Source organism: Poecilia formosa, unplaced genomic scaffold (genome assembly GCF_000485575.1).
Source record: "Poecilia formosa unplaced genomic scaffold, Poecilia_formosa-5.1.2 Scaffold241, whole genome shotgun sequence".
NCBI classification, from domain to species: Eukaryota; Metazoa; Chordata; class Actinopteri; order Cyprinodontiformes; family Poeciliidae; genus Poecilia; species Poecilia formosa.
The window spans coordinates 376,064-394,606 of record NW_006800180.1 but is presented as its reverse complement, the minus strand read 5'-3'; the positions used below and the strand labels follow the sequence as shown (position 1 = coordinate 394,606).

At 38.3% G+C, this 18,543-nt stretch overlaps 1 protein-coding gene and 1 long non-coding RNA gene across 2 annotated transcripts; one reads left to right on the top strand and one right to left on the bottom strand.

The window, feature by feature from the left end:
• Nucleotides 1–1,631: 1,631 nt before the first annotated feature.
• Nucleotides 1,632–18,245, bottom strand: LOC103150053 (ezrin-like). The gene is made up of 13 exons (XM_007569488.2): nucleotides 17,756–18,245; nucleotides 14,216–14,299; nucleotides 13,290–13,385; nucleotides 11,644–11,918; nucleotides 10,309–10,392; nucleotides 8,323–8,469; nucleotides 7,587–7,683; nucleotides 7,281–7,444; nucleotides 6,174–6,304; nucleotides 5,638–5,798; nucleotides 5,313–5,405; nucleotides 3,664–3,933; nucleotides 1,632–2,417 (listed from the first exon to the last, which is right to left on the bottom strand). Exons 1-13 carry the CDS (start codon nucleotides 17,765–17,767, stop codon nucleotides 2,253–2,255), a joined length of 1,779 nt encoding a protein of 592 aa, XP_007569550.1. The 5' UTR covers nucleotides 17,768–18,245; the 3' UTR covers nucleotides 1,632–2,252.
• Nucleotides 2,424–3,333, top strand: LOC107838336 (uncharacterized). Its single transcript, XR_001664396.1, has 2 exons — nucleotides 2,424–2,572; nucleotides 3,061–3,333. It is a non-coding gene; the product is annotated as an uncharacterized LOC107838336 (long non-coding RNA).
• Nucleotides 18,246–18,543: the final 298 nt, after the last annotated feature.

Here is an 18,543-nt window from a genome sequence, read left to right as displayed (position 1 = left end):
TGGTATGTTTTCAGTCCCTGTCAGAGAGAAACAAACACAAAGTGGCCGCTGTAAAACTGACTGGATGGGTATGGATATACAACAATAAAACCATTTGAAATGGTTCATATTGTTTCCTATGATTTTTTTAATAAGACTTTGCAGACATTTAAAACATTTTAAATAACTTTAGTTATTTTTGGAAGATAGACAATCCAATGTACACAGTTACACAGATGCACCTTAAAAGTTCAGCTGTTGGAAAACCGCCTCTCGTCAGAGGAATGCACATCACCACAGTGTTGTCATTCCGCTATGCAGCATTTAGGACCGACTGGATTGGAGCTGGATTTAGCTCATTTCTCTCAGTGATGTTTACATCCACAGCTTTCAAGTGAATAATTTAATTAAATGTAGTGAGAGTTACAGACCTTTGTGCTGTTGAAAAATGCATATATTGAAATAAAGTTCTGGTTCAGTCTGCATTTGTTTGATACACACTGAACTGAACGTGCTGCACAATTTTCCTATCCGAAGAGTTCGTCTCTCCATATACTGCCACCTGTTGGGCAGCCAGCGCAAGTGCATATGAAACTTACTCAAATCCTGATGGTCAGTCAGAAATGATTATCACATCTTTCCTGTCAGTTAGATTATTACAGGTAAAAAAATAAATAAATAAATAATAATAATAATAATAATAATAATAATAATAATAATAACGGCATTAAAATACAACTAAACAATAATATGACTGGAATATTTTGACGCACTGACATGTTGGAACAAATTCACAATTAATCTATATTTTAACTTATCTTTTTACTGTTGTTTAAACACAATATAATGAAAGACAGTAATACTTCAAGGACTGAAATATCTATTTTGTGTACTACAGGCTACATATGATGATACTGGCATATAGTAAACCACTTTTTTGGTGGGGGAAAACAAAAGAAAATATGGGTAACAAAAAATATAAACAGAATATTGTGGGAAAAATATTTGTATATTTTACCAGGCCTTTTATCCTTGTCTTTAAGTCCAAAAAATTTGAAGGCAAAACTTGAGTAATAGTGATAAATTATGATCTTAATAGATTTAGAGGAAGCAGTTTTTTTTTTTTTTGATTATTTTTTTAATTTTTTTATTTGAAACCGACTTATTTCGATTTCTGAATTACAAGTACAAATAAAGTACACACAACACATTTCAGTTGCGAGTCAGAAATCCAGTAGCACTAGTTAATTAGTATCAATTAACGGTTGTTTACAGCATGTTGTGTTCATTAAATAAATCTAAACCGAGTCACATGTTTTAGGGAAACTAAACGGCAAATGCAAACTTCACAACTTACGATTAACATAATATATGAATCCTTCAGACCAGCTTTGTTCAGCTGGTCTCCTGAATCATCAAAACAAAGAAAAAAAAAACATTTTAGAAATGTTCCAGTGTGACAAAATGTGGCCGTCATACTTTCACGCAGTCAAATAAAATTCATGGAAGTATTTTCACACAGCTGAAGAGCATCCTTATTCCGGATTTTAAAGTTACACACGACTTTTAATCAGTGGCGATTCTTGATGTGGAGGATATGGCACACTGCCCAGGGAGGCATGGCCGCAGCGTAACTATCAAGCTGGAATAAATGTCTTTTTATTGTTTATTTGCATGTTCAGTCAATGGGGATCAGGTGATCCGTTTGTTGCGTGATGTGTAAGCACAAACTCCAGCTAGCTAATGGCTCATGGCCAGTGCTACATTGAAGGGTTACTTGACTGTTTTTAGGGGAATTTATACTGCATTTGTTCATCTTGAGTTTAACATTTAAAATGCTCTGAATAGCCAAACCTGAACTTAATCTTAATATTTCTAAATTGGACAGAAATTCTCTATTTCTCTTGTAAAAACACAAAGAAGAATATTTTTGAATGCTTTTTGGGCATCGGGACCTGAGATTAATACTAGAATTAAAAGCACAATGGTTAATCATAGACTTAATTATTCTACACTGATTACACTTTTTAAAAACTCTTGTGAGTTGTGACACTTTTACTCCATTATCTTTGGTACTTATAATAATTTATGTCACAAAAAATATTCCTATGCCGTAAAGAATGGATTTTTCTTTTTGGGAGTGTGTTTGTCATGGGGGGCTAAGAAAGATTCGGTAAGGGCGGCATTCTTGCTAGAACCACCACTGGCCGCAATCACTACATTATGTAATATGCTGAGCAGATCATTCCTGAGGTTTTCTGGAGCGGTCTTCTCTACAAAGCCTCAAACTCGTCCACCCTCTGCTTGGTGTTGCCCAGGCGGATCTGACGGAGGGTCTTGTACTTGTCTCGTCCAACACGGACGTTCTCAGCATGGAGCAGGTCGTTCTGGGTATTCTTGGAGTCGTGTCTAGATTGCTCCAGATCTGAGCTCAGGTCCTGCAATAAGAGTCGGGTTTGGTGATTAAGTAATGGGAAAACACGTCCTGGATCCATTTTTGTCTCATTTGTACAATAGATGGATAAGGATTTTGTTTGACCTCGTGAGCTACTAAACAAAAAGTTCCTAAAAGATTTCCAAACAGCAATGTTTTGTAAGTATTGTGAAAAAAGAGATTAGCTTCTAAGCTAAGATGTTAGCTTGCTTTACGTCTTAGCTTGTCTTGGCTTATAACTTACAGCTTAGCTTAGTTTACAATTTAGCTTGTCTTAGTTTACATCATAGCTTAGCAATTCAGCCTGTCTTAGCTAACTTATATCTTAGCTCGTCTTTGCTTACAACGTAACTTAGATCTTAGTTTGTATAAGCTTACAACTTAGCTTACAATTTACAACTTAACTTATCTTAGCTTACAACATAACTTACAACTTAGCTTGTCTTAGCTTACAACTTATCTTACAATTTACAACTTAGTTTATCTTATCTTACAACGTAACTTACATTTTATCTCGTCTTAGTTTGCAACTTAGCTGACATCTTACTACTTAGCTTGTTAGGCAGCTTAAATATACCTGATGAGCTTAAAGCTGTGTAGAAGTAAAATGTTTGTTTTCTCTTGTTTTTGTTTGTTTCTTTTGTCAGGAAATCTTCAGATTTGAAAACACAACAGTGCTGCAAACTAAGATAAGGGTGCAAGTCGCAATATCCATCTATTATTGACACTTGAAGATGGGTCAATTTTTAAAGCTATGGTTGCACCTTTCAAACAGCTTCCTCTGCAGCGCTTACAAAACTGCACCCACTGGAAACAACCGTGCACACTCACACCTCCAGAGAGTTTAAAATCACCATTTAACCTAACATGCGTATTTCTGGACTGTGGGAGGAAGCCAGAGGACCTGGCAAAAAAAAAAACACAAAAAAAAAACCCACGCATACACAATGAGAACATTCGATCTGCACTTAGAAACACGGTCATGCTGTGAGGCAACAGTGCACACCTCTTCATCACTGGGTTGGTTTACTGCAGTCCCCAGTGAAAAGTTTGGTGCATCTATCCAATTTCAACCTTAAGATTACTGAAAGAGTGACGATGTATAGGGGGACGATTTTGTACTTTTAGGATTAAACTAATTCGACAGGAGTTTGTCTGGGTGCGTGAATGAAATTCTCGCGCCTCGCGACATGAAATGAATTCAACTGGAGGAAGAGCGGTTTGTTTGTGTCCTTGGAACCCAAGCTCACCATCAGCTGCTTCCTGAGGCGCTCGTTCTTCTCCGCCTCGGTGAGTCGGTCCTCCTCCAGGTGGTCCTCGCCAATGTCCTGCGAGTGCAGCTCGGCGCTGTAGGTGCTGTTCTCCTCGCTGTGCTCGTGGTCACTCTCGTTGTCCGAGGAGGAGGAGGAAGAGGAGGAGGACGAATGAAGGGAGCCACCGGGAGGAGCAGAGTTGGACGGGGTCCTCACACTTTGCAGCTCTTCCTTCGTCCTCAACAGGCTCTGCTCCACTTCCTCAGCCTGCAGGAACCATCGGAGGGAAACCACGTCAGCGGAGGATAGCGGAGACGTGACACGCAAACTGAAGTTACGGCTTAACGGCTCTGGGAAGCAAAGCTCGGCTTTTATAAGATTAAAAATGTTAGAAGAAAAATCAGACTATTATTTTCTGTGCATTTGTTCAGTGGGGGGAAAAAATCAAGTATTTCTTGTCCAGTTTTATTGCAAATATCTCAGTAACTCAGGAAACTTTCCAGCATAAAAGGAGAGCTTGTTTTAAGTAAATATGTATTTAATATTGATGAAAATGTCGCAGTTCCACTGACAGATTATTTCACTTAAAACATGGGGGGAAATGTCTTGCTGTAAGCGACAAAACCTGCTGGTGGCACTTGTATTTTTTAAATAATTATTGACTTAAAGTAGCTCTTGTATCTTGCTGAAAAGTTATTAGTAAGTTATTTGTGTCTTATTTCAAGTGTAATGACATATTTGAGCAAAACAATTTTGTGTTTTTGCACAAAAACAATTTTTTTTAATGTCTTGATCTAGAAAAACAATCTCAACAACAAGAATGGAATATGGGAAAAAAATGTAATTGAATTAAAAGTAATCCAAATTAAATGCCACTCGTGACACAAAAGGCTTTAAATAAAATAAAAGCAAACTCAAAATGCTAATAATAGTATGGGTTGGACATACATTTTTTTTATATATTTTAAAAGGTTTTAATTTATCAAAGAAGCTTTTTGTTTCATGCCAAACCCACCTGCTGTGTTACTAATACAATTCAATTCAACTCAGAAACATTTTATTGACCCTAAGGAAAACTTTTATGTTGTTGTAACTCATATTAATTCAAAACTTTTCAGAGTTTTTGTAGAACATCCTAGTAGTTTTAGGATACAACAAAAAAGTTTTTTTTTCCTCTCGTTTTATAGGTTTTATAGTTTTTTTTCTGTCTTACAAAAACAACCATTTGATGTGAAGACAGCGTCTAATTGTTGCTATGGAGACTCTGGGATACCGCACTTTCCTACAGTTCCTAAACAGTTTTGCTTTGACTCCAGAAAAATGAAAAAATGTAGATATAAATATAGAAAAATAAATTATTTGTCTTGCATATATAAGATGTTCTCTTGTCTTTCCCACTTTAATGTGGAATTAATAGATATTTTTTGCACATTTTACTAAAATACGTTGAAGTTTTTGTACCTAATTATAGAAATTTTGGGAGATTTTTTTTAAACTCAGTTTTACCAAAGAATGGAGTTTTTTTTTTGGGTTTTTTTTCCACTGATCTCTCACAGATACCAGAGGGAGGAAAGTGTTTTATTGGGACCTTTTTTTCCACCTGATCTCCTGACCGTCTTGCCTTGACCGCCGGTCAGAGCGCTCACCTTCATGTGCCATGTCTCAGCTTCCTCCTCCTTGGCTCTCTTGGCCTCCTCCAGCTCAGTGATCTTGGCCGTGTACTCGGCCAGCTCCGCAGCCTGAAGCGGGAACAGCGCGAAGCGACTTTAGTCAGGCAATTTAAAAGACAAAAAAAACAAAAACAAAACAAAACCACACACACACACCAAAAGAAGTAAAATAATACAACACTTTTGTTGGTGTGGAGCTTCACCCTAAATCCTCAGGTTGGACTTTAGCAGAAGCAGAAGCAGACGCTGAAAGCGTTCGTACTTCCATCGGGATTGGTTCACTTGTGCGCTGCACACTCACCAGCTGCTCCTGGCTCTTCATCTGCTCCTCGGCTTGCCTGGCCAGCTCCTCCTTGGCAATTATGGCCTCCATCCTCTCAGCCTCCAGCCGGGCCGCCTCCTGCTCCACCCTCCTCCTCTCCTCCTCCAGCCTCATGGCCCGGTCCAGCTGCTCCTGAAGATCTGCGGGGCCAGGCAGGCACACGGGAAAATCTATTAGGCACCGCACGTCGGCGAGGCGCTTTGGGAAGGTCTTATTTTTTCTTCCTCTGAATATGTGTTTCTGTTTCTGTTTTGGTGTGGATTTCAACGTCTCATATTGATATTCTTTAAGAATATCTGCTTAAAGAAGAGCTGACAATCTGTGTCTGTCAAATGGAGGGACAGCAGAGGGCAGTAAAATCATTTTTGCACGGCGACATTAAGAGAGAGAGAAACAAAAAAAACCGGTCTGTAGGCTGACTCTGAGATTTTTTTTTTTTTGTCTTTTCTTCTTGGGAACATTTTCTGAGCCCGGCTCGTATTTAGACAGCTTGTGTGTGACGTGGTGCGCCCCACCTCGCTCCGCTCTCTTAGTAGTCTCTTCAAACTCGTAGAGCTTCATCATCAGCTCCTGCTTTTCTCTCTCCATCTGCTGCTTCTCCCTCTCAATGTTTTCTCTCTTCTTCTTCTCGCCTTCCAGCTGATCCCTGCAGGACACACACACACACACACAAAGCAAAAAAAGAAAAAGAAAAAGTCAAGATCACACACATTAATCACCCACATCCTATACAGCGCCTTATAAAAGTATTCATATCCGCTTTTCATAACTTGTCATTATATAACTACATTTAAAAAAAAAAAAGTATCTAATTTACGGTGAAATACCGGTAGCTGTGGTTGTCAGAATTTTACCATAAATAAAATTTATTGTAAAATTTTATTTACAGTATTTACATAGCTGCTGGTATTTTACCGTAAATTAGACACTTTTTTTTACAGTGTAAACTAGCAACAAGAAAACTCATTGTTCAGATTTGATCACGTTTCTTTGCTATTCCACGTCACACTTGGTCCGTCACATAAAATTCCTGTCATATACAATCAGACTTGTGGTCGTAATTTACGGAGGACCAATCCGGCCATGATTTAAGGATAAATGCAGAAATGAATAAATGACTCATTAAAATAATCACCAGGTCAAAAACGCAGCATGGCATTTAAACTGGTGGACAACAAAATAATAAATATAACAGATTTTGTATGATAATTGATTAATTAGTTAAGCATAAATATTACTGTTAACATTTTTAAGCTTTGTAATTTTTGTCTACTTTATGCATACATAAAAAAATAAAATAAAATAAAGTAAAATAAAATAAAATAAAATGAAATAACAAAGCATGCAAAATCAAGCGCTGCGCCTACTTTCTTCAGACTAGACTTTGGCTACTATGCAAGAATCCGAGGAGGTGACGCTGTTCCGATCTGTTTTTGACATTTTCAGGTGCATTTATAATTTTGTCGCTTTTAATGCCACGCAAATTTACTTGTCAAGCCGCTTTTTTAGCTCCGTAATTACTTTAATGAGGCACTTGTACGTTTCTCTATTTATTCTTAATTGTGGCAGGATTGGTCCTCCGTAAGCGAACCGGTCAAATGTGAAGAAGTGGTCTTGTCTACCTCTCCATCTTCTTCTGGAGCCGTTCCTGCTTGGCCTGAGCCTTCATCTGCTGGACCTCGATGTTGTCAGCCATGCGGCGGCGGGTGTACAGGATGTGGTTGCCCTTAGCAAGCTGCATGATGCTCTTGTGGATCCGAGGTTGTGTCCCGTGAAACATGATGGGCTTCCAAAGGAATGAAAACGCAAACGTTACACAAGTCTAAAAAGTTTTCTTCCTTTCTACCTTCCCCCCAGCCCCATCTAATGTTTCAGTATTTGGCATGTAAAGACGTATTTAATTACTTGTTACTTGTGGAAATACTCACTGGAGATTTTTTGTCAATGGGCTTGATGATAAATTTCTTGGTGTCAAAAGAAACATTTCCAATTTCATTCCAGGGGAATCCAATTTTTGGGGTGAGCCTGGAATATGTTAAAAAAAATTAAGTTCATGTTGTAGTTAGGCAGAGAAATAGGTCAATGTACTCTTACAGTCAACATCCACAGAGGTCAGTGTGGTGAGTAAAAAACATGAGGGTGAGAAAGGAAAAGGTCAGCGGCAGAGATTTGAGCTCTGGTCTGTTGCCCTCGCCGCTACAAGTATGAAGTTAAGAACACCATAAAAATGCGCACAGTCTGATGAAACAATACGACTTTCAAGGTTTCCCCCAGAAAACCTGCTAAGCCCGGTGGTTGGGTGCAAGGACAGTCATTCATCAAGCGGCCCGTCGTGTTTTTGAGTTAAAAAATGTTTAAAGTTGACAGGAAATGTTAAAATATCACTTCATAATAATGTTATTAAAAGACTGAAAGATTAATACCTGAACACTAGCTGCAAAGTTTTAAAAATTCAAACATTTAACAAAAGACTTTAAAAAATAAGCAATGTTCAGCCTGGTGGGGGAACAAGTAAAGCCTGGCGGCCCGCCAGGCTTATAATATAACCCTGAGCTTTTGAAGTTAACAATGATAATACAAATAAAATAAGCAGCAAAAGAAAAAAGAAAAAAAAAGAATATAAATAAAGATTTCTGTAATAAAGTCCTGAACTGTGGGTTTTACCTGTCATCCTTTGGATAGATGTTGATCCCTAGCGCGTCCACGCCCAGCCATAACTCTGTGCCCTTCTTGTTTCTGATCTCAAAGTAGGTGACGCCGTACATTTCCAGATCCTGAGCGATCTTCAGGTACTCGATGATTGCATCTTCCCTGTTTGGAGTCACAAAAACGTTTGCTCAGAGGCATTTTTTGCTGCAAGACGTTAGACATTGACACGTTTTCCCACTGAATAACGAAAAGGACGATCTAAACTGGAAATAACCCCAGATTTTCCTCGTCTCTTCTTGAGCGTTTGTGTCGTTTTTCGCTAAGAGCTGCGGCATGTTGCGTCCTGCCAGGTAGCTCAATTCAGAATGGATGAACAGAGTTTAAATGCTTGACACCGACCACACTGATGTTGCAGTGACGATTGTCATTTAGTACTCTGTTGTATTAAATAAGAAAAGTAGAGTCCAAGGGCTCAAAGTAAGATTTTCTAAAGTTTATGCATGAATTTTACAACAGTGTGGGATGGGGGTTTAATTGTGAGAGAACTAAGCATATTGTGTTGAACATCCTCCAAAATTTGATAAAGTATGTGTATTTTTTTTGATACTGTGTGTCTATTGGGATGAAGGGCGAAGAAGTCACAGTTTAACTGTATCAGGACTCTATATCTCACTTTAGCTACCACATTACAATTAAATTTGATTTATTTTTTACAAATTTAAGGATAAACTAAAGTAGGACAAGCAGCCATCAGTTGGAGCCACTTCACTCCTGCAGCATACCGAGGTGAGTGAATATTTGCATACAGAGAATCTGCATAGAGCAGTAGGAGTAACAATTACTAATAAATATTAGAAGAACATTTTATTGTCCACTTTCAAAACTCTTCTTAAAACACATTTCTATTCTTTGACTTTTAACATACAACTTTGCTCTTATTTCTGTTTTAGCGTTTCATTCATTTTATTGTTGTGCTTTTATTTTGTCCGTTCCATATTTTGAAGGTTCATTTGATTTCATCTGTACAGAACTTTGTCGAGTGTGTTTTTGTTTTAAAGTGATTTATAAATAAGTAGTAGTAGTAGTAATGTTATCATTGGTTCATTTCTGACATATATTTTAAGAATAGTATCAAATTTAGCCAACTTTGTTTTAGCTCCAAGTTTAAAAACCAGTACAATCTGCTAGCTGATTAGCTCAGTCGCATTTTTTAGCAAAGCAAGCTAACAACAATGTGCCTTTAAAAAATGTAGCAACGAGCACATAAACAGGATTTATGTAGTTCTCTGTGCGAGAAACAAATAGGCAGAAATTAAACAAGAGGGTTTTTTTCCCCCCCTCTTGTGTATAACAACGCTTTACATGAAGGCAGCCATATTGGATTTTGGTTGGGAGTTTTGGAGAAACATGACTTTCCCGGCCTGCATTTCTCCTTCTGCCAATCTTCCTGTTAAATTCCAAAAATTTGTCATTTGAAATGTCAATTTCTTCAAAGTCATGCAGTTCATATTAGATTTCTTTTTCTCTTTGTTGAGTCTTTTTTTGACTCAACAAAATAACACAACAAACTGAAAAAAAAAACTTTATTTCCCTTACATAACTCTAGATATAAACAAATGATCTAAAACACTGACCTATAAAACCTGAGTTTCAGGGAGCACAGTGCTGTCAGATTCAAAAAGAATCTTAAAGCGGACATGTTTTCTTTATCCAAAAACAAGAATAAACAACAAAAATATAATTTGAAATTTGCACCATTTCATGACCTTACATGTTAATTGTATCTGCCACATATAAATCAGAACATAAAGGTAAATTTCCCTAACTGATTGCAGTCTGGTAAATTTACTGTCGCACAAGAAAAATGTGTGTATGTTAAACAATATAAGTGGAAGATGAGAATGTTTGACATTTTATTTGAAATATGTAGGTTTTTTGTTGTTGTTTTTTTTTGCTTTTGCTTTGTTTAAACATAGAAACGTCACTCAGTCTTTTACTCACTTCAGCATGGTTTTGTGCTCCTCGTGCCAGACCTGGATTCTGTCTTCCCACTGCTCCTTTGACAGCTTGTGTTGATCCAGCACTCTAAGAGAAGAGACAAGCTGTCAGAGAGTCACACGGCTCAAAGCGGGATCATTCTGTGTGTGCACACAGAGCTACGTTACACACACGCTGCAGGCACCGGAGGCCCGTTCCTTTTTTTTTTGCTAGGTCTTAAATTAGCAACAGTGGCTGATGATCACCTAGCATGATTTTGGAGCATATGCAGAAAAAAACAAAAACAAAACTATGTCTCAGAAGGGAACATTGACATTTAATGAAGTCCAAGTTTGACATGTTTCTGTATCTTGCGTATCATTAAGGATTCCAAAACTGCATAGAAATTTAAGTAACGTGATGCAATGTTGTAACATAAATGACTTTTTTACTACTGTTTTACTGTAAACACTGTAGAGCAATAAAATAGTCATTGGCATCCTGCCATGTAACACATAGGGGACCATCTGCATAAAGGCGTTCTGCACTGCAAAAACGCAAAATCTTACCAAGTGTTTTTGGTCTAGTTTCTAGCGCAAGTATCTTAGTTCACTTGCAATACTATACTGTACTAATGCTCAAGTTTCAAGTACCAGTGGAGCCAAAAAAAACCAAAAAAAAAAACAAAGTTAAAAGTGACAAGAGTAAAGGTTGGCTGAAAAAACATAATTATCACTTACTTTAACAGGACCTTGAAATGGAGAGCTTTTACAGCTTATTATGACAAGCTGTACAGCTTTTACAGCTTATTATCTCAATTATGTTGAGATAATTTTCTTTTTTTTTTTTTGCCAGGTTGCAATACATCATTCTGAGGAACGTGATTTTGGAGGAACCCAACACATCGATAGATAAGGGTCCTATTTTAAGCTCATCTGATAGTTTTTATTTATTTACTTAAATTGTTGATATGACATGAATACTTAGGAGATATTGACTTTTATGTTACTTAACAATGTTGTGGGACTGTCCTCTGACTAAATATCTGGAACAAATATGACACCCTGTGTGTAAACGTGTTTGTTTGTTGTTGACTCACAAACCAAAAGTCTTGTTCTAGTTATCAAAAATACAAAAAAAGAAGAAAAAAAAAAGAGAGGAAGTTTAAGACTTAAGACCCAATCCTTAAGTCTGAACCTGCATTTAGTTAAACCTACACATATTTGGTATTCTTGGAAACGCTAAGACTGTTGGCCAGATGATTAAAAAGCATTCGAGCTGCAGGAAACATTTGAGTTTCTGCCCAAAGTCTGCAGGACAGACATCAGCATCCCACAGTTTCCCACAGATCGAGCTCACCTCTTAGGGAGCAGACGCTCCGAGGAGAGGTATCCCCGCCGGTGCACCGACTTGTTGTACTCGCCGTACTTCGCCTGCACAGCGTAGGAGGCCAGCAGCACAGCGGTCTCTGGGGGACAGTAGATCTCGTCAGACAGGATGTGGTCCTTCACCTGCAGGAAGAAGAGCTTCCTGGTGATGTCCTGGATCAGCTCCTCGTCCACGTCCTCGGGATAATACTGGACCCGGAATTTGAACTGCAGGGGAGTCTCGTTCTTCACGTTTTGCTCCGTCACCTGCACGGACAGCGAGGGCGTGGGGGTTAAAATGTGCCAAAGAAAGGGGGAATGCTCATGAATGAACCCCCCCCCCCTCCAAAAAAAAAGCAGCATTAAGTAGACGTTAGTTAATATACAGCTGGACACAAACAAGGAATTCACTTCAATCCATCAAAATATGTGCTTGTTGTTAAAGTTGTCCACCTATTCCCCAAAAACTACATCTAATCGCACTGAAAAAAGCTCCTACACACAAGATTTGTTAGTTTATTTAGAGCATGTTTGGAAATTAAATATAAATTAAATATAATCAACAAGTATTTCAGAACACCTCAATCTTAAGTTCAAAATAAGGTAGGAGGAAGTATAAACCCTCACACAGTACCTCAGGGACGAAACTGTTAGCGTAGCTTTTAAGCTAACAGCCAGACTTTTCTGTTAGATCAATCAAACTCTGATTAAACATAAGTTTACACCCAACTAACATGTCGTGATCAGCTTTTCTATTTATTTTGCTATTTTGAGAGACCCGACCAATCAAAACACGAGGCTCCACTCAGAAATCTGTCTGATGACGTCACATAAGTGATGACAGTTCAGTTTGTTTTGTTGTTATCTACATTTTTTGTAAAGCAAATTACTCCTTCAGAGTTGATTTCTTGCATTCTGTAACGTCGGCTCGTCTTCGGTCCCGCGCCTCTTCTGATGTCATCGCAACGCAATCTTTATTTATTTAATTTTGAGTGTGTTTCTTTTAAAAGCGCACCACTGAGTCCTTAATATATGGAAGCAGAGAGTCGATGTTTTCCGGATATATTTTTTCCACCAATGGTTTTCTTGAGACAACGAATTAATCTCCAGAAAACCACATGCCGTTGTTTAACACACACAAACAACAACAACAACAACAATCATCTAGTGATTAACGCGCTATCTCGAGAAACCCATAGGGTTTAAAACGCATATGCTGAAATAGTCCGCTCTAGGCTTCCGTACATATGTCGTTATCCAGGTGTGATATTATTAGACCCTACAGCCAGGTTACTTCTCCACGGCTGAGTCATCTTAGTCAGATAAAGAGTTTAAAATATTAGTGGAAAGTGAAACTTAAATCGTTTTTTGATGCATAAAAATATCACTGATGTTCTTGATAGCTGGTAATATATACATGTATTTTTAAATAAGGTAATAAAATAAGCATCAACTTTAAATATATGGCATTGAAACAAAGTACTAGTGTGTTGCAATGAAGAATGTAAACATTAACTCATGTATTCTCATGTGCTCTCTTTTTTTAAACCAACAAAAGAAACAAAATCATTAAAAAAAAGAAAAAATTTAAACTGGCCCATATTGTAGCACTAAAAAATCTGACAGAACAAAACCCACTTTCTTGTCTTCTGCCAGCCACGAGACAAGTCCTCTGTTGTCCACAAACTGAAGGCCGAAGTACCAAATCTCACGGAGGCCAATCGTCCTGACAACCTGACGGCAAGACACAAAAACAGGAGAAGAGTGAGGACTTCTCTCTACTGTCCACAAGACAGGCATATAAACCAGGTACTTTAAATATAAAAAGCGTCAGCTGAAACATTGCGATCTTTCTCACAGTGTTTCTGATTGATTCGGTCTTCGAAACAAATGATCAAACTCCAACCATTGGTCAATTTTCCCTCTATCGACTTAAGAAAAGCATCCCCACAGCTTGACTGCTAAACCAGTGTGGTGGCACTGCTATCTTACCAAGTATTTTTGTCGAACCTCTAGAGCAAATATAAGACTAAAAGTTACTTTTAAGTTATTTTGGTCTTAATTCAAGTGCATTAAAATATTTGCACCAGAGACTATTCAGAGTGTTTTAGCACCCTGGTGTACATCGTCAGTTTTCCACCATAGTTGTACTATAAAAAGTTCAATTTTTATCTCATTGACCATTTTTTGCTAGCTCAGCTTCATGACATGCTAACTGGAGATTTTTATGGCCTTTCTGTCCACAATAGATTCCTTCCTATCACATTTGTATAAAGTCCAGATTTCAGTCTCTCGGCAGATCTTCCAGAATAATGATCACCTTGATTACCTCTCTGATTAATGCCCCGTTTGCTGTCTCGACTGCTGAGTTTACTGGTCATTATGATGCTATGTGTTCACCCTTTTGTTGCCATCAGTTTGATTTTGTTTTTGCTTAGAGGTAAGCTTTATTTTTGCATCACGCACATAAAAATAATCTTTCAGTCCACCCCAAAACCACTTGTGGTTAACAGAAAACGTTGTTGTTCTTAGATGTGTGCTTTTGCCGACTGCAGCATACAGACCTGTTCAAGCAGCTGCCTTCCTTTGGTGTTGCCTCTAAAGGAAAACTCCAGCTCTGCGTCCATTGTAGTGACGCGAACATTGACCTGCGGTAGAAAAAGGGCAATTTACTGATTACATTCATGGCAAAAAATAAAATAAAAAATTCTGTTTGGATGGGCATAACCTGTTTTCTTTCCAATGATTTCTTTATTTTCATTCTTTAAACCACAAATGTGTCTAAATCTGCCTAAATTCTGTGTTTGGCTGCATTCACATCCACAAATGGAAAACATAAATAACGGACCGATTTGCTGAAAGCACACCCTTAATGTGGATCTGTTAACCGGATTATTCATAAACCATAATTGCTCACTATCTCATTAGACTTTAGACCAGCCATGCGAACATGAGGGTGAATATCATTGTACTTGCTTCTTGCACGAAGGCATTGCGAGATCAGCCTGTGTTGCAGCAAACAGTATTGAAACTGAGTTTGTATAAAAATGGATTTCCACAAATTGAAAAAAAAGAGGTTTGGTTTTGATTAACTGGTTTAAAAAAAAACAGCACAAGAACATAGATTGGAATGGGGTTTGTAGCACATACAGAACAGTTTTATGAAGTTACACCAGAATACACCCTGACTGCCATAAAGATAAACACACTAAAGGTTGGGCAGGAACCAATGGAACATGCAATTATGGAACCATCACTAGCCTTTTAAATTGTTTCCACCTTACATGATCACATGTATGAGATAACATCTTTATCTGGTATCTTCATAATGCATTTGTCATTCTAGCAAACACGGGCCGGGATTTTAAACTCCTGCAATGTGATGGCAAAAAGCACAAGAGAATATACATATACCACAATGGTATTGGAAAAATATATTTTTATGCCGAAGAAAATCCTCACGGGATCATTAATACACGTAAGACATATTTGAATTATTAAGTTTTGTTCAATTTCCAGAGCAATAGTTGCGCTTCCATTACAAATGGACGCGAATCTTTGTCTATATTTTACTACTGTCGAACAAACAGAATTTCGCTTTTCCATTTCACATTAAATTAAAATCACGCGAATACGCTTGTTCGCGCGATAAGACATTAAAAATCATGGCAGTGAGTGAGCGACAGACATAAACACTTACAAGAGATCTATTCGTAATTCAGCCATGGCTCTAACGCTCATCATCTATCAACCATCAGACGAAACGTCGGCGTCTCATTCTGGCATTGGAGTGACAAGTCCCTTCGGGGTATGTCAAGAATTATGTGCGCCTTTGTCGATGTGCAATTCAAAATCTTTATTATTGCAGCGACCAGCTTTTAGCAGGTTTCCACATTTGTTCTCAGTAGGCTCTTTGCACGTCAGCTTCCGTGTTCGGGGAATAGCGGCTCGGTCGTTTCTGGTCTATTGAAAATGGCATTTTACACTGGGTGCTTGACCAAGGTAACAATTAATGATACACATTGATATGGAGCCCCAACAAGTAAGCTGGAGAAAGGTTTTAAGATGTACGCCTCGTTATTATACATTCACGGATACGAAGGTGAGTTTTACTTTCTTTAAACTTTGTGGCTAACATTAGCTTTAGTTTATGCTAGTAGGCAATATTCTCTGACATTTTTCTTGTAAAATTGTGCTATTTAAGTATCTAAACATTTTTATCCGTTCTAACGGACAATGTTTTTACCTTATTTTGTGTTTATTGTTGTTAATGTCAAACAGAGACCAAGTAACTGGGGAGATTACGGTTTGGGCTTTTTGCTTCTGAAGCACAAGGAATCACAACAAGCCCCGTAGCTTAAAAGTACGGCAGCACTGGTGTCAGAGTTTGAGTTCAGCTGACTGTTCAGGTTCAGAGTTGTTGCTTTTAGAAAAGTATGGCCGTGCTCCTTAAGGTCTCTGTGTTATTTCGTTTCATTACTTTTGCATGTTTCTTGTTTAGAGCTCAAACCGGATGTTGTTTACAGCATTGTGTACGGGCGGATAAGTTGCTCGGCTGTCTGGCTCTGGTCTGCTCTCTCGTTCCCATACACTCCCTCTTTCAGGCCGAATACAGAAGTGATTCCATGGAAGTAACACAGGGACGGCTTCTTTATTTACCATCCGGCTTCCCCCGGTAGTTTTAGGCTACTGGAGTGAATGAAGGCTGCAAACTTTGCTGTGCGGCTTAGCTTTAACTGATAATGACAAATATTTACAAGCTACCGTTTTTTCTTAATTCAGGTTTGTTTGGAAATCCATGAAAACTTAAAAGCATGTTATATTTGGAAGACAATAATGTTCCTGGTACTGCTTTATTTGCTTCTAAAATATGACTTTGTCTTTTCTAGCTGCCATGGTAACTCAAAGCGGAAGCAAGAAAGCCGCATTTTGCTCCATGCGATGTTAGCGCCGTACGTGCATAGCGCCCGTTGTGACTTTGCAAAAAATGAATGCATTTTTTTGATTGCTTACTCAAATCAAGCCAGAAGGCAAGTAATGAAATATGTTTTCAGCATTTTCTAGACCAGGATATTAAACATAAAAGTATTTGTCAAGGCTGTCTCCTTGCAGTGTCAATAAAAGTACAACCATAGGTCCTGTTGTAAAGTGTGGCTTGACCCATCTTATCAGCTTCACGCTGAACACTTGAGTAACTTTTACTTGAAGACTTTGAGACTCATGAATCATTAGAGATTCTGTTGTGTTAGTTTGATCAACCATTTCTGACCATTTTGAAACCACACAGTCAAGATTTGCTGGTGAATGTCATTCTGTTCTTTTTTTTTTCTACTATATATTTTTTTTATTATTTTCCTCATTGGTGGAAACAAAGACACAATCAACAGTCGTACAGTCAGCCCTACATCAATCCAAGGACAAAAATTAGAAGAGCATGCTTTTGGCATTTCCTTATTTAGTTGAAATAAAATTGTTTATGCATTTTCTGGCATACTTCTTCCTACTTAATAAAAATGTTCATCTTGTCCAGATTCAAAGAAAAGGCGCATCTTTCTTCCATTCTGAAAACAACCGTCTTTGTGTTGTACCGCCCACTTTTTATTATTGGTTTTTTGCCCGAAGCCAGAAGAATTTGGCGAATGTCATTATTGTCTCAAAGAAATCATTTATATATATCATTTATATCATCACTAGTTTTTTTTTTTTTTTTTTTTTTTCATTACGTGGATGACCATATTTAACCCACAGGCAAATTCATTGAGTTCAAGTAACACTTGGAGGGTAATTCAGAGTCAGGAATGTGTGCAGCATGGGTCAAACTCTACATTTGGTTAATGAGTAAATGACAAGAAGGATCACTGGCTCTTGGTAAAACTTACAACAGAAAGAAGCAAAGAAAATATCATCAGCGTAAAAAAGTCGGGTGCAATTCCACAATTCCGACTTGTTTTTGTTCTTACACTGGTCATCATAAATGATTTATTGAAGCATTACGAGCAGGGTTTGATTTCTACAGAACCTCAATGTGCTGTTTTCAAACCAGGAAGAAGACGTGTGGCTAAAGCAATAAGTAATAACGTGTCTTAAAACAGCAGGAATCCTACCTGTTTGGGCATCTTGGCTGTGGTCTGTGGCTCCTATCAGAGGAAAGTGTATCCCAGGCTGACCGAGGCTGCAGTGGCCAACTCCCAGCAGAACCTCCACCTGATAAAGACAGCCTCTCACGGGCGAGCCCAGGGGCAAGACTTGTGTCCTTTGAACTCAGGAGATCGCTCGCGGAGATGTGGGAGGACCGACTTTGGCACCAAACCGACGGATTTACCTTCGGTGTGACAAAAAGCTCCACCCGTAGGAGATCACCTGTTTCAGTGCCCAATACCTCCATGTGACCTTTGATCGGAGAGCGCCGGGCTACAAAACCACTGGCCGTGCTATTTCTGTAGCTTGTTTGGAGATGAAGGAAATGGATCGGCATAACAGCAGGTGGAGGGTTTACAGTGTTGTTGGTCCGCATATTGCTCACACTGAGATAAATCTTGGTCGTATGACTGTGTTTCACCAAGCTGCTCAACCTAACCTGTTACCAAAATTATTCTTTCTTTCTAAAAAGCTCAAAACTGCAGTAACTAAGAGATATGTTTTTTTTGTTTGTTTTGTTTTTTTACATATTTGTTGAAACTGTCACCATGTCGTGACAGTATATTAGACGGAAAATGTGTGGGAAAAAAGTGTATCTCCTCCACTTCCTCCTTGAGCTACTATTGATGTCTGAACAAATGTACCACTCCCGGTCTAAAGCAACCAATCAGAGTCAGGAGGAGTGTTTTTAGCACTGTCAATCACACTCATGAACGTTAAATGTGCTAATAGCATAGCAACAACCCACTGTTAC

Excerpts from the sequence above, each read along its gene's own strand:
- LOC103150053 (XM_007569488.2), bottom strand. Across the intron at positions 7,684-8,322 it reads ATCTATCCAAAGGATGACAG|GCTCACCCCAAAAATTGGAT; the intron begins GTAAAACCCACA and ends AACATATTCCAG. Across the intron at positions 5,799-6,173 it reads TACTAAGAGAGCGGAGCGAG|ATCTTCAGGAGCAGCTGGAC; the intron begins GTGGGGCGCACC and ends CTGGCCCCGCAG.